This window comes from Eublepharis macularius, chromosome 11 (assembly GCF_028583425.1).
Source record: "Eublepharis macularius isolate TG4126 chromosome 11, MPM_Emac_v1.0, whole genome shotgun sequence".
Classification (NCBI taxonomy): domain Eukaryota; kingdom Metazoa; phylum Chordata; class Lepidosauria; order Squamata; family Eublepharidae; genus Eublepharis; species Eublepharis macularius.
Window position 1 is genome coordinate 13,071,220 of NC_072800.1, and position 14,998 is coordinate 13,086,217.

Consider the following 14,998-nt stretch of genomic DNA (forward strand, 5'->3'; position numbering starts at 1 on the left):
CACTTAGGATGGAATTGTCGTTAACCACTACTACAGGAGACTTGACCTCTAGGTCTCATCTAGTCTGCTCATGATTGTTCTCCCCTGCCCCTCAGGCCCAAAGCTTTGCTACAAATTACAAATTTGATAAGGCATTGGACTCAACACCAACAGAGATTTTCCTAGAAACCACATGCTCTGTCTCTAATTGAGGACATTTGGACTTAGAACAGATGGTTCACATGGCAACAACCATCAGTCTGCAGGTAACACTAAAGATTTTGCGACAAGTTCATCATTTGTTTGCCTGGTCAAATCCAAGTCCCACATGCCAGTTGTACTTTCTGTCCTCCAAGCTTTTTTCCACCTAGCAAAGGACAATTGGAGCAGACTGGCCCCTACAGCCTCTACTTTTAAATGGGTTGAGAGCCTTTACCATGGGCAATAGGAGTGGTGTGGCTTTCTTTTTTCCCATCCTTTCCAGACTAGCAGGAAAAGAGAAGACAGCCCCACTGTGCACCAACAGGCAGAGAACAAAGAAGTCTCAATGAATTGGACTAGAAAGCTTGCTTTGGAAGCCATTTCCTTCAAGTTGACTCACTATCTGGAGTGCATGGTGTGTGATATGAGAACATTAAAAAAAATGGTGCAAAATAAATTTTTTTTAAAAAGCAAACAGAAGGAAAAAAAGAAAACAGTGCTGACTACAAAAACACTACTAGCAAATATATATGTATAGGTATCTGTAAAAGATTTCTAAAAATGTCCATACGTAATTGCCTTCTATATGCGGAACATTCAAATATTGATAAATTCATAAGTGATTTACAGGAAGTGGACTTTTCTCGTTTCATTGTTGATTCAAGTATAAGTCTTTTAGCAACTGTAAGGGCACAGAGGGTCAATTTCTGTTGGCTATCAGTTAGATTTTTGAAGTGAGGCCTCACTTCAGAAAGGATGTGGACAAAATCGAGAGGGTGCAGAGGAGAGCGACGAGGATGATCAGGGGTCTGGAGACTGAGCCCTTTGAGGAAAGGCTGAGGGCCTTGGGAATGTTTAGTTTGGAGAAGAGAAGGTTGAGGGGGGACATGATTGCTCTCTTTAAATATTTGAAAGGCTGTCATTTGGAGGAGGGCAGGGAGCTGTTCCAGTTGGCAGCAGAGGGTAGGACGCGAAGCAATAGGCTAAAACTACATGCACAAAGGTACCGGCTGGATATTAGGAAAAACTTTTTCACGGTCAGAGTAGTTCAAAAGTGGAATCAGCTGCCTAGGGAGGTGGTGAGCTCCCCTTCACTGGCAGTGTTCAAGGAGAGGCTGGATGAATACTTGTCAGAGATGCTTTAGGCTGATCCTGCACTGGGCAGGGGGTTGGACTAGATGGTCTGTATGGCCCCTTCCAACTCTATGATTCTATGATTCCAAGAGATGGGCAAGTAGTTTAACAGTACATTAACATCCTCAAAGATAAATGAGTTTTCTAACTTGTTAAGAGAACTTGTTAAGTGAAAAGATTTCTCCATCGTTGGATCACCTCCCAGAGGATGTTCAGTTGATGGTCATCACTTTCTAAGATGAGGCTCTCTGGCTCACAGAACAATAAATTCTAAGACTGAGACACTTTGAGGAGTCTGACTCTAGGCAGATGTCCCAAACACTTGCTCTTCATCACCGTGCCTGGCTTTGTTTCACTACCTTGGCTCCTGAGACTTGTCCTCGTACAGAGGATTTTCCTTGGGAGTGGCCAGGCCTGTTCAGCTGCAGAATTGATGACACTTTGGAGGTGGTTCAGATGCTTCAGTCCATAGCTAGATCTATGGGCATTGCTACATGTGCCTGCAGACAGTGGAGATAACCCCAATGGCCGATGACATCTAGGCAGTCTAAACCATCCCCTTCTTCTTAGGAACACTCGTCATTCTGAAAGCCTTTCTCTCTATCAGTCAACTACTTTCTCAAACCAAATCTTCTTCAAGCTTGATGTGGTTCTTTTGATTGAAGAGAATTTTTTACCACTCATTTCTCACCTCTGAGAACATCTTTCAGCCCAGTAAGCCATGACATCTAGTGAAGCGGTTCTTCAAGGGTCTGGTTCAACTCCGTCCTTCGGTTAACCATCCACCCCAGCATAGGCTGTACAACTGGTTCTGACACAGGTGTTGAGGGTCACATGTCATCAAAGGCTGTTACAAACAGGCCCACAAGCCTCTTCTTGGGACATGCACGGTTTATTCAGCTGGAGCTGCCCCAACATCCTCAGCAGAAATTTTCTTCTTCCTGAGCTCTGTAGAGCAGCCACCTGGACTCGGACTTCTGCCTTCGTGAACTGCTGCGCCCGCAGTGTTACCGCCAAATCAGATTGATCATTTGGCAGAGCAGCGCTGAACTCTTTATTTCTCCTGGAAGCACCGATACTCCCCTCCAGGTAACTCAGTTTGCTAGTCTCTGCCTATCTACATGATTCACAGAGATCACGAAGAAGTAAAAACAAGCTGTACCTGTAACTAGGGTTGCCAGCTCCTGCCTGGGAAGTTCCTGGAGATTTGGGGGCAATGCCTGCAGAGGAGGAAATTTTGGACAGATTGCACCAAGAATCTATAGTATATACCATATACCTTATGCCATATTTCTCCAGGGGAACTGATCTCTGTAGTCTGGAGATCATGGATCTCCAGGCCCCACTTGGAGGTTGGCAACCCTACCTGTAACTGTTGTTCTTTGAGCAGTCCTCTGTGCATTCTTGTGAGGTGTCCACCTGCTCTGCAACATGTGCCTTTAACTTGCTGCATCCTACTCTTAATCTTACGTTGTGGAAGGTGTAGAGAAGGAAGGCACACCTCCCCTTGAGCAGCCACCCTTGGAGCTGCTGAGCAGCACAGAGGGGAAACCCCCACGGAAACCAAACAAAACATCAATCAGTTAATAAACTTTGAAAGTTCTTAAAGTGCCAGTGCAATATACAGTGCAAACTCTTAACATGAAAAGTATCAAATTCATTCAAATTACATTCATGTACAGTAGCATAAACATTCAGATAAACTCTACAGTAGTAGTTGTAAACATTCAGATAAACTCTACAGTAGTAGTTATAGCAGCATAGACAGAAAGTGTCCAGAAGTATGCACAGACTACAGAGGTAAACCCCTCCTAATGACGATGTTCTTGCTGTCCTTTATTCCATATTCTTCCAACAGGGATATATAAGAAGCTAAGACCTTTTTCCTCCACGCTCTACCCTACCTGTAACTGTTGTTCTTTGAGCAGTCCTCTGTGCATTCTTGTGAGGTGTCCACCTGCTCTGCAACATGTGCCTTTAACTTGCTGCATCCTACTCTTAATCTTACGTTGTGGAAGGTGTAGAGAAGGAAGGCACACCTCCCCTTGAGCAGCCACCCTTGGAGCTGCGGCTCTGAGGAGAGAGGATTTTTGTGCCTAGAAACTTGGAACAAGAAGTTTCCGCGTGACAAGTCTGCAAAGGCCCCATCAGTGTAAATGCACAGGTGACCCCTGGAAGAACAAATAGGGAAGAAGCTCCTTATACCTCTAAATCTCTCGACGCAACAGAAGGCAAGGCAGCCCCAGCTTCTCCTTTTCATTCTTTTCCTGGTCTTATCATTGCTGCCCTCTCTCACACCTGCTGAGGAAAGGCAGGTGTCAAGCATGTTGCGCAGGCGAGGAACGCGTGTTGCCAATGATAATAGAAAGGAGTGGGTGGGAAAAGCCACAACTGACTTGTCTCTTGCTGCATCAGGGCACTTTCAAGTTATGTAGGCATCCTCTGGATTGCAGCCTGCGTAGGAAGTGAAGCCGTGCTGAAGCATCTTTGAGGACGTGTAAATTACTGGAGGAAGTATAGCAGAGAGAACACGAGTGAATCCCAAAGGTTGGATGGCGTGAACAACACAAAAGAGGCAAGCTGCACCTCCCCATCTCCAACGCTGTGAACACAATTTGCTGTGCTTCATTATCTGCACCTAACTAGGCTTTGCAAAACGGCTTAAATTAGAGTAGTGACATCCATTCTTTCATATTGTTTTTATGAGCAAGGCCAGCAGCTGCAAAATCAGCACGGGCAGCTGCCACCTGACTGCAAATAGCCTTTCTTCTTCGCAGGCATCGTGCCAGCAAACAGCCGTCAAGCAGATGATTGGCCTGGCGCGCTCCCACAGGGTGGGGCTGCCGTGCCTCCCAGCGCTGCTGTCAACAGACACCTAAGCAGTGCTGGAGTGGCGCCTGGGCAGGAGCTCTTTACTTGCTTTTGTGGCAGGAGCCTCAGAGCGCTGGACGTGCCACGATCAGAATAGCTCTCAGAACTGAGGCAAGGCAAGAGGCAGTTTTGAGTCTGCTTCAGAGGGGAAACGCTGATGTGATTATTTCCCCCTTCTCTTAAAAAACCCCAAAGCGCTAGAAAAAACCTTGTTTGTTCATCCTGAAGAGGAGTTGAAAAGGTATCTTTCCATTCTAAAAAAGTTTCCTTTCTCCTAAACTGTCAGGGCACTTGCCTGATTTTCAGATTCCTAAGAACGCCGCTGGTTTTAGATCTCATGAATAGCTACTTTGAAATGGATGTTTAAAAAGTGGTTTGGGCTCGATATCACAGTTCGCACCATTAAAAGGGAGATTCTGTTGTTTCCCTTCTTTTGGCAGCAGCTCTGTTATTTCATTTATTGTATCACCTTTGTGAAAAGAGCCAGGCAGGCATGTTTTATTTATGTAGTTATTTATTTATGTTCTGTCTCTTCTTTCAAATCCTTCTGCTAAATGACCTTTCTTTTCTTTTGTTAAAGTGGCATTTTAAAAATAGGGGCAAGGGTCCCCCCCCCTTTCCTGGGATTCCACTGAATTTGAGGTGCTGCTCATAGCCTGCGTCAAACGTTGCTTTTCAGGTACCCACTTCATCACCAAGTCCTTCATATCCAATGTTGTGTTGGAAGTTAACTGCATTAGCACAACCTTTGTACGTTTTTTCATCTTCCAGATCCACTGTGTATCTGTCATGGTAGCAGGATGAGCCTGAGTAGTCTTTGAAAACTTTCTTCAAATTAAATTTAAATACAAGAACATTTTAAAAGTATGCAATTAACTGGAAGCAAGCAATCAGATGTAGGTTAATGGCTGTCTTTTTCAATAATTGGGTAGATCCTTTTGTATCCACAAGCATCAGCTGGCAGATGCTGTTGTATTACTAAGGGCATTAGCAGCAGGCTACAAAAAATAAAATGCCATCATAAACAGCTGCATTTGATACAGAACACAATTAAATATATCATGTAACATAATGTTCCTCTTTTTTAAAAATCTGGGGACCGATGCTGTATGCTTTCCCTTATTTGTCTGTTACTTACATAGAAAAAGAGCGGATTAGTCTTTTTATGCCGCCCGTTAAGCACTTTGGACGTGACTTACAAATGATGACCATATTAGTGTAACAATGTTGTTAAAGTCCCTTTCAAAGACTGGCGGGCTTTAAACAAAAATAACTCGGTATAAGATTGCGTTGTATTAATTTCATACGGTTTACCTTCAAGAGACATGGACCTTTTCTCTTTCCCCATGGCCTTTCTTCTAGAATTATCCTTTACATTTGAAGAACAAGGGCTTGGCTTTCTGTCATTTGTGGGTTCATTTAGCTGTGATGTCGATTTTTCACCATTACATGAAACAGGATGCTGCCTCTTACAGCCAAGCCACTGATTCCCACTTGGAGCTTTTGATTGCTGCTTTCACAACTTATCTACCAACCTGAAAGTCTTCGACAGAAGCGTAGGACCGTAGAGAGCTATCAGCGTAATATGACAAACCAGCAAATTATGCAAGCTTTAGAGCAATCCACCGCCATTCCTTTATTTACACCTGGATAAGTTTGTCCTGTAGGTGGACATAACCTTCTGGCTGATAGTACTACCCGGCTTCCCATTGGTCCTGTGATGATAACTCGACTGGATTTTTCCTGGCCCTCCAAGATGGTGGAGAACGGCCTCTCTATGCTCTGGATGTTGGTTCCTCCTTGGCATTTTTGCTTCACTGGACGTCCCTCTTCAGGAAGGATTCACAGTTGTTCCTGTGTTATGGTACAAGGAGCCAAGCATTTCAGTTCAGTGTTTAGAGCTAGCTGCATAGTGCCCACCTCTACATGTTACAGAACATTCCAGCAGCGGCATCTTGGTCTCTTCAGTCTTGGCTAGAAGCCTGCCTGCCTGCAAGCTCTAATGTGTGCTACACCATCCATCTTTGCCAAGCAATAAGCCCTTAATGCTTCCTTCAGTTTGACAGGGTAGCTGTACATTAGTCTCTTCTCATCAGTGTGCGGGATCCTCTGGCACATTGTGTCCACTTGCCACTTTTCCACTTGTGTGATAGCACAGACACCATGACAAAGAAAAGAAGAGCTGTCTGCATGTAACTTGGATGAATCTGCACATCTGCACATCCTATGTCCTCTTCCGGCTGTGTGCATCTTCTGGGATTCTGGGCACTTGACAGTGGTTCATGACACCAGTGGGAAGGACCTCATTCTGCCTCCTGGGGTGTGCACAGTGTTGTGATACACTGCATTGTTGAGGGAGAGACGGCCACTAGCTGCTATGCTTAAGTTCCAGAAGGTTGTAAAATTTCCAGTGTGCAGGTACTGATCTCATGTGCATGAATAAAGAGAGAACAACTTCTAGAACTTCAGCCTGTTTTGATATGGTGCTGTATATTCTGCTAAGTAAGCACATTCCACCTTAGATTTTCATCTGACAAGTTAAAGCAGTTTGAGAATTTTTTAAGACTTTCTATACACACACATGCAGGGATGAGTGTTACTTACAGAAGTACTTCCTGAAAGAGGGAGTGCTGGCAGTCTGCCTGCTCACCATAGCCGTGCTAACGATCTCAATGGCACTTTCTCGCATTTTAATTTTTAAAGGGGTAACTGTGTTAGTGTGTTGCAGCACAATTAAATGAGCCCACCTTAAAGACCCACAAAATTCATTCCAGCATAATCTTTCGTGAGTCAGAGCTCACATTGTCAGGTGCAGACAAAAGCTTATACTGCAATAAATGTTGGTCTTTAAGGTGTACCTGGATTCCTGTTCATTTTTTTTTAAAGATCCCTTTTCTTTGGACACCTTGTGCTTCCCCCTCAAGCAATAAAATAAACATCCTTCTTCATTAAAAATATTTAAAGGGGCAAACAGATCTTTTTCATCATGAAAGGTTATCTCCCCCCCCCCGCCGCTTCTTTCCTGTTTCATTATCAAGCTACTGAAGCAGAATAAGGGCTGCCACAGTCGTAGCAGTAAGAAGCTACCTCGCAGATGTTTGTATACAGCAATACCAGTTGTGTTTCTAAATTGAGAGCTGGATATTGCCTATGCCTTAGAGATAAAAGTTCTCTACAATTCAAGAGCCTGTGGAAATGTGTATATGCCAGTTCTCATGGGAATTACAATAACTGAATGAAATGTAAGGTATATTCAGTTTCATTCCTTCCCAAAGAAACGGAGATTCTGGAAGTTATTCTGTGACCCCAGCCATGAATATACAGAGTCGAGGTCTGCCCATTCCCAGCCTTGTGTCTTCCAACATAATCAGTGCTGCCATACACAGATTCTTCTTTTCATTGCCCTCTTACTTTCCACAGTTTGTTTTTTCCTATGAGATCATCGCAGAAGAAACTGTTCCTTGTTAGCGTAATTTATCATCATGTTGAAAGTAAACAAACCCCATTGACAACCCACTGGCTTGCCATGTTGTTGCGCATATAAAAACAGACACATTGATTTCACAGTTTTGTCTCGCGTGCACAGTGATGTTCTGTGAGCAAGGAGAAAGTGTGAAGTAGCCTGTGCCAGGGGGTCCCCAATTGTGTTGACCCTGTGGGCACTTTTGGAAATTTGAGAGCAGGTAGTGAACGCCACAACAAAGTGGCTGTGATGAGGGCAAGGTCCATCACAACATATTGGCAGCCAAGCGTCCTGCTATGCTGCAGGCAGCTGTTTCCAAGGGGTTACCCCCTGAAGATGCAAGAGGAATGGTTCCTGGGCTCTTTTGAAGGCCCCCCCCACTCCAATAAAATGATGAAATCCAGCATCGGCTCTTTGCTTTGAGCAAGTGATAATTTGGGAAAGAAAAAGTAGGTACTGGGAAACATTGTTGGGAGCACCCCACTGGGGATCACTGCCCTACAACTTCCCTTGTTTCATCTTCCAGGTTCTGTGGATGGCTGGGTTTCACTATTTTAAAAGAAATTATTATAAGTGGCTGCTTGTAGTGTTTAGACCTTACCTTTTCAGCCGTAGCTCATTATATCTTGCCTAAAACTGCCATATTACCAGTTAATGTCAAAGGCAAAATTTCCTGATGTTGGTAACACCCTCACCCGAGGCTATAGACACCGTGGGCCCCAGAATCTGTCTAAGAGGAGCAAATGGTCCTAGATCTTGGCCCCAGCCCTGTGACACTCAAATGTAAATATTTAGGGCTTCTGTACTACATCTCTAATATTCTTTCTCTCTTTTGTGTCATTTTTGTTTCCTCTCCTTTCCAGTTATTCCGTCAAAAGCTCAGTCTGAACCTTCTCTGAACTGTAGAGGTACTGTACAATGAGGCTTAGAGAGCAGTGATTTCCCATTAACATTTTCTTTTGCATGGCTTTGATGACTAATGCATTTAGCTTGTGAGTGTATAAGCCAGTATAGCGCCAAAGCGTGTCTTCACTTTATAGATGTTGCAGAGCTGATTTTTCTCATTTTTATTATTTATAAGGATGTGTATATGTTGACAAGCTTAGCACCTATGAAATATGCATAGCAGCTAACCACATATTTCAATGCATTCCGTCAGTCACAGAAAATAGGCAATACTTGAGTTCATGTCCAGATGTGTTTGGATTATTGCACCCTGTTTTGTGCCACCACTGATGCAGTTGACTCCTTCATTAGGTATGTGGGTACATTTCAGACCAATGACAGTCAACATTTAAAACGAGTGTGTGCATTTGTTTTCAGCCTAGGCAGTTGTGGCACAAATCTGGATGGTGACAACTGGCAGATGCCATGCATGTTGCTACCTCCTGGCCACGGCGGGCTGGGAGCAAGATGAACCCCAGTGGCTTGTCAGTGCCCTCTGCTAATTGTGGTGCCTTCAGCAGCAGCTCGGGCAGTGAACCAACCCTGCCCCCTGGTGACATCCCCCACGCAGAGAGGGAGTCTCTTGGTTACTTCCTCTACCTTTTCTCTGCTCCCAAATTTCTTCCTCCCAGTGACTTTTTAAAGATCAGGAGAATATTAGGCTACTGCTGTATACATTTGCATGCTGTGTGTAGTTTAGATTAGTGCACTTCCTAACGGAGCAATTCTAGCAAACTAGCAAACTTGCTAATAGATGCTTTAGAGAAACTGCTGAAGTGCAATATGGTCTCTGGCCTTGCTATTAATTATATCAAGTAGAAATACAGAAGACCCTTGCTATTCATGGGAAATCTGTTCTCAGGATTACCCCAGAGTTCGGCTACCTCCCATAGCATCATATTGTAACTGTGTAACGATTACGATGGTGCCGTGGGAGTAAAAACAGGCTGTACGTCGTATCTTGTGATTAACTACAAATTAGTGCAATTGGGAGTGATGAATCTGCAAATTAAGAGTCTACTTTAATTGATCAGAATATATCCCAACCTTTATATACTGTAAGAAATAAATTTGCTTTCTTAAACAACACCATAATACAGCGAAATGTGGCAATAGTTTTAAGCTTGAATGTTTTTGAACCAACTTTTTAAAACTGGGTTAAAATACTGGTTAGTAAGGTTGGATCCAAATAACTAACTTGGGGGGAAAATGACACATGACCTCTCCCTTTTGTGAGCAATTCATACCGCAGTACCAGGGATTAGAAATCATTTGTTTGTGTTCATCCATATGTTACCAGTGGCTGATTTCCATCCTCAAAGTTAATGGTTGATTTTTTTTTTACCCTTTAATTGATGCTGTCTGTGATAGGAGTGCCGATGAAGTATTATTTGTATTACAGAAACAAGAAATTCAACGAGCTCTGACCCAGCAGAAAAAGAAAAGAAAAGGTTTTTGGGATTTTTCAGAACTAATAAAAGAAGCAGTAAGGTAAATATGAATTTCCTTTTAAAAATTGAACTGATGGTTTAAGTTTGTGTGTGTGTCTTATGGCTATACATTTCTTTCTTTTAAAAAAAAACATTCAGTATACTTTTGTTACAGCTGGATACATGGATCCATAGTCCAGCTTGTGTGTTAGTTGTAATAATTTATGGCCACAAGACTTGTTGTTCTTCCCTTCAGACATTAAAAACCTTTATTTTCATTAATACATACAAGTAGTACTTGGTTTGATGTGGGGGATCAGTTTGTACTGTCTCGGCTCCATTTTCCAAGATAGGACTTGGGCATTAGGGTGGATTTTCTTTTCTTTTCTGCTACATATATTTTGAAGTACAGAAACAATGAGCTTATCGTCTTGTTTTTTCTGGATGTTACCCTGAGAGTATCAGGTCAATAATAATTATGCCACTTCCTTTCTCTCCATGAATGGGACTGTGAATTCAGTACAAATTTGGCTTTTTCTAGAAAATAATAACTGTGCTTACGTACTGCTCTTCTAAACAAATTTGTGCCCCACTCAGAATGGAGAACAAAGTCAGTGTTGTTATCCCCACAGTCAGGGCTTTTTTTCAGGTGGAACGCGGTGGAATGGAGTTCCAACACTTCTTGAAAATGGTCACATGGCCGGTGGCCCCGCCCCCTGATCTCCAGACAGAGGGGAGTTTAGATCGCCCTCTGCACTGCTGGTGGTGCAGAGGGCGATCTAAACTCCCCTCTGTCTGGAGATCAGGGGGCGGGGCCACCGGCCGCGTGACCATTTTCACCGAGGGTGATTTAAACTTTAAAAAACTCCCCCCTTGTTCCAGCTGACCCAAAGTGACATCATTGCATGGTCCCAGGAATGTGCGCGCACTTTGCGCATGTGCATGGGGTACCAGGGGCACCACCTCCCGCCAGGAGTTGCCCCCTGTGCTGGCAACCCACTGAGTTCCACCACCTCTTTTCCCAGAAAAAAAGCCCTGCCCACAGTACAGCTGGGGAACTGGGGCTGAGAGGAGTGGCTTACCCAAGGCCACCTACTGAGCTCATGGCCTAACCATTTAAGCGCTACACTACAGCAGCTCTGTTTAGTGTAATAACAGCAAAGAAAAAAACACTGATGTAAATAAGGAGGACACAGATCTTCATACGTATGGTCAAATGTTGAGGGACTTCACCATAAAAGAGATCTAAGAAAATCTATTTGGTTCAATCACTGGTTGTGACTGAGGACTATTGTGCACAGGGATGATATTTTTCTGCACAGATCTCATCCACTTACAGGGTGGTGGTGGGGGAAATCATAGTTCATCTTCGTTCTTCTGTGCCTCCACACATGGGACTGCGCAGGCGCAGGCCAGCCGCCGGAGAATTTTCTAGAGCTTCCAAGGCTCCGAAGGGGCCGTTTGTCGCGCGCCTCAGCGACCGTCTTCCCGCCCAAACGGTCACGTGATCCTACAGCGACCAACGGCCCCTTCCCTCAGTTCTCTTCTTGCCGCCGCTTGGAGAGAACGTGAGCTTCGTTGCTCTGTGCTTTTTTGTGCTTCGTGCTTTATTCTGACTGATTGCTTGGCTTTTGACTTCGGACTTCGTGACCTCGACTATTCTTCGGATCTCGTTTTGGACTTTGTTGTGGACTCGATAATTTGACTCGAACTGTTTTTGACCTTCCTTTCGCGTGCCCCTGAAGATGGCCTCAAGGGCTCTCTTCAAGCATTGCCTCCAATGCCACACGAAAATGGCCAAGACCGATGGCCATGAACTGTGCCTGTTCTGTTTGGGGGAGACCCATAATGTGACGGCCTGTAAAATTTGCCAGGGTTTCACCAGCAAGGCCCGGCAGGAGCGCAAGGCCCGACTGAATTCCTCCCTGTGGCAGAAGGTCATGTCCGGAGGCGCTCCGTTGCCCTCCTCCAAGGCCGGCCCAAGCCCCTCTGCCGAACGGCATTCCAGAGCTGGCTCAGTGGCCTCCGCGAGGTCGGGGTCGAAACCGCGTCCCCCGAGTACCTCGGCGTCGAGAGCGGCCTCTCCAGCGCAGGGACCGGTGCGGCCGCCCCGTAGCGCGTCATCTACCAGGTCGGATCCGAGACCTACGTCGGAACCGAGGATCCTGGTACCGAGTCCCCGGTCGGAACCAACGTCCGGATCGGTTCCGATGAAGCCTAAGAGGTCGAGGCCGAGGTCCCCTTCGAAGGTGAGGAGCGCGTCGGTTCCGAGGTCTTCTTCGGAACCAGCGAAGAAGAAGAAGAAGACCAAGCATCATCGGTCGCCGCGCACTCCTCAGGAGGAGGTCATCGTGCTTCCTCACACGCCTTCCCCTCACCTGGGCTCCCCGGAGCCAGAAGACATCACCGTTCCTGTGCCGGATCCGATGGCCTTCGAGACGGTGCCCGCGGAATTCTCGTCGGGGCCGGAGCCGAGCCCGCACCGTCGGAGCCGACCATCGCTTCCCCTTCGGTCGCCGAGGCTGGAACCGAGCCTGTCTCCTCGTCGGAGCCGTCCGTCGCCTGCCCGTCCGTCTCCACCTCCGGTCGGTCGTGGGCGGCATGGTTCCGGGGACAGTGTCCGATCAGTCCGGTCCACTGCGTCCCGGCATCGGCAGGCTTCCTACCTCCCCTCGCCATACCGTTGCCAATGGGAGGGGGCACCTGCGGGCTTCTCCGTGTCGGAACCGAGGCCTTCTACATCGAGGTCGGTGTGGGCTCCCCCTCCGCTCCAGGTTCCGGAATCCCAGCACGGTTCCGATGAGGAGGATGTGGAGAGCTTTGGCGGCTACCAGTCGGAGTCCTGGTCCGAACCATCGCCGGCTGAGGAGCTAGTGCCATCGGCGGACTCGCCTTTCGAGGACCTCCGCATCTACGCCGACCAGATGGCAAGGATGGCCAAGGCTCTCGAGATGGACATCTCCTCGGCAGTTCCCCAGACCAAGGACAAGCTCCTCAAACGCATTTATGGAGACAACCCGGCGTACGTTGGCTTCCCCATGCTCGAGGGTATTGAGGAAATCGTGGAGAAGGTATGGCAGGTGCCCTGTGATCAGCCTCCAACATCCAAGAGGATTGAGCAGCTCTACAAGATCAAGCAGGGTACCTGGCCGGCGCTGGTGAAACACCCTCCACCTTCCTCCTTGGTCACAGAGGAGTTCAACCCCAGGCGATCGGGTCACTCCTCGGTGCCTGCCGATAAGGAGGGCAAGAAGCTGGATGCCATGGGCAGGCGCCAGTACATTGTTTCTTCCCTGGGTCTGAGGATTGCCAACTATCAGACCATCATGGCAGGGTACCAGCTGTACCTCTGGGAGAAGTTGGCATCCTATACACGAGACCTCCCTCCTGAGCAGAAGGCTGTGGTGTCCCTGCTGCAGACAGAGGCTGTGAGGCTGTCTAAGCAGCAGATGAACGCTGGGAGCCACGCTGCTGACACTGCTGCTAGAGGTATGGCGTCGGCGGTGGTCCTCAGGCGCCACTCCTGGTTGCGGTCTACGGCCCTGTCCCAAGAGGTACGTTCCAGGGTGGAGAGCATGCCATTTGAGGGGGACTCGCTGTTCTCCAAATCGACCGACGAGACCCTGAAGAAAAAGAAGGAGGACCGGCAGACGGCGCGGTCTTTGGGTCTGGCTCCAGCGGACAAGCCCTCCTCCAGGTCACGGTACGCTCCCAGGTCTGGCCCTTACCACTACCAGGGCAGATACCAACAGCAGCGGCCGGGCTACCATCAGTATCCTGCCTACCAGCAGCGGCCTTACCCTCCCGCACAACAGCAGAGGAGGCGTCGGCCCTTCAAGCCTCGTCAGGCACAGCAACCGGCCCAGCAGAAAGATCAGCAGGGCGCCGGGAGGCAGTACTGACGGGTCGCGCCAGCCGTATCCCCGAACTTTTCGGACAGACTTAGTCCACTCCTCTCTGAGTGGGAGTCAATAACATCTGACTCATGGGTCTTAACTATTGTTGAACTGGGATACGGGCTGGAGTTCGTTGAGCTGCCTACATGCAGTTCACCTCTGACAGCTGTCAATAACACTATGGCCGAGCTGGATGCGGAGATCGTGTCGCTCTTGGCCAAGGGTGCTGTGGAAGAATTGCCCTATGAGGACTCTGTAAAGGGTTTCTTCTCTAGGTTCTTCCTGGTCCCTAAGAAGGATGGGGGTTTACGTCCCATTTTAGATCTGAGGGGCCTTAATGCCTTCCTCAAGGTGACCAAGTTCAAAATGGTTACGTTGGCGGCGGTGATCGCCTTACTGAAGCAAGGGGATTGGTTTGCGGTTCTTGACTTAAAAGACGCATACTTTCACGTGGGCATACGGGAGGAGCACAGGAAGTACCTGAGTTTTGTTTACCGGCATAGGGTTTTCCGGTATACGGTGCTCCCCTTTGGCCTGTCCACTGCCCCACGAGTGTTCACTAAATGTGTGGCCCCTGTGGTTTCCTTCCTACGGGAAGAAGGCTGTACCATCTTTCCGTACCTCGATGACTGGCTCATCGTGGCTGAATCAGAGTCTAGGCTGATGCAGGACATTGGCTTGGTACTTAGCACTTGCCAACGCCTGGGGCTCCTGGTGAACTTGGAGAAATCCAAGCTGGTGCCTAGCTGCAAGGTGTCCTACATTGGTGCGCTTTTAGACTCTGTGGAGGGTAAGGCCCTGCTCCCCTTGGAGAGGGCTCGGTCCCTAAGGGGTCTAGTGTCCATGTTTAAAAGGAACCGGTTCCAGTCTGTGCGCACTATCCAGTGCTTACTAGGGCATATGGCAGCGGCCACCTCTGTGGTGCCTTTCGCTAGGCTGCGTATGCGCCCTCTCCAGAACTGGTTTGTGCGGAGGTACGATGCTCTGCTGCACCCTCCGTCCCTCAAATTCTCTATCCCAAGGGTCGTCCTCTCCTCCTTGGACTGGTGGCTGTCTGATGACAACTTGTTTAAGGGGAC

The 14,998-nt window shown here is 47.3% G+C and overlaps 1 protein-coding gene across 3 annotated transcripts in view; it reads left to right on the forward strand.

Moving 5' to 3' along the window:
* Positions 1-14,998, forward strand: part of COBL (cordon-bleu WH2 repeat protein) — a 238,094-nt gene that overhangs the window by 90,487 nt on the left and 132,609 nt on the right. For 2 of the 3 annotated variants that reach the window (XM_054990870.1, XM_054990872.1), the window contains 2 exons: positions 8,512-8,556; positions 9,996-10,084. In XM_054990870.1, the coding sequence (XP_054846845.1) occupies positions 8,512-8,556; positions 9,996-10,084 (134 nt within the window). The remainder of the gene's footprint in view (positions 1-8,511; positions 8,557-9,995; positions 10,085-14,998) is intronic. The other variant, XM_054990871.1, reaches the window with a different exon arrangement.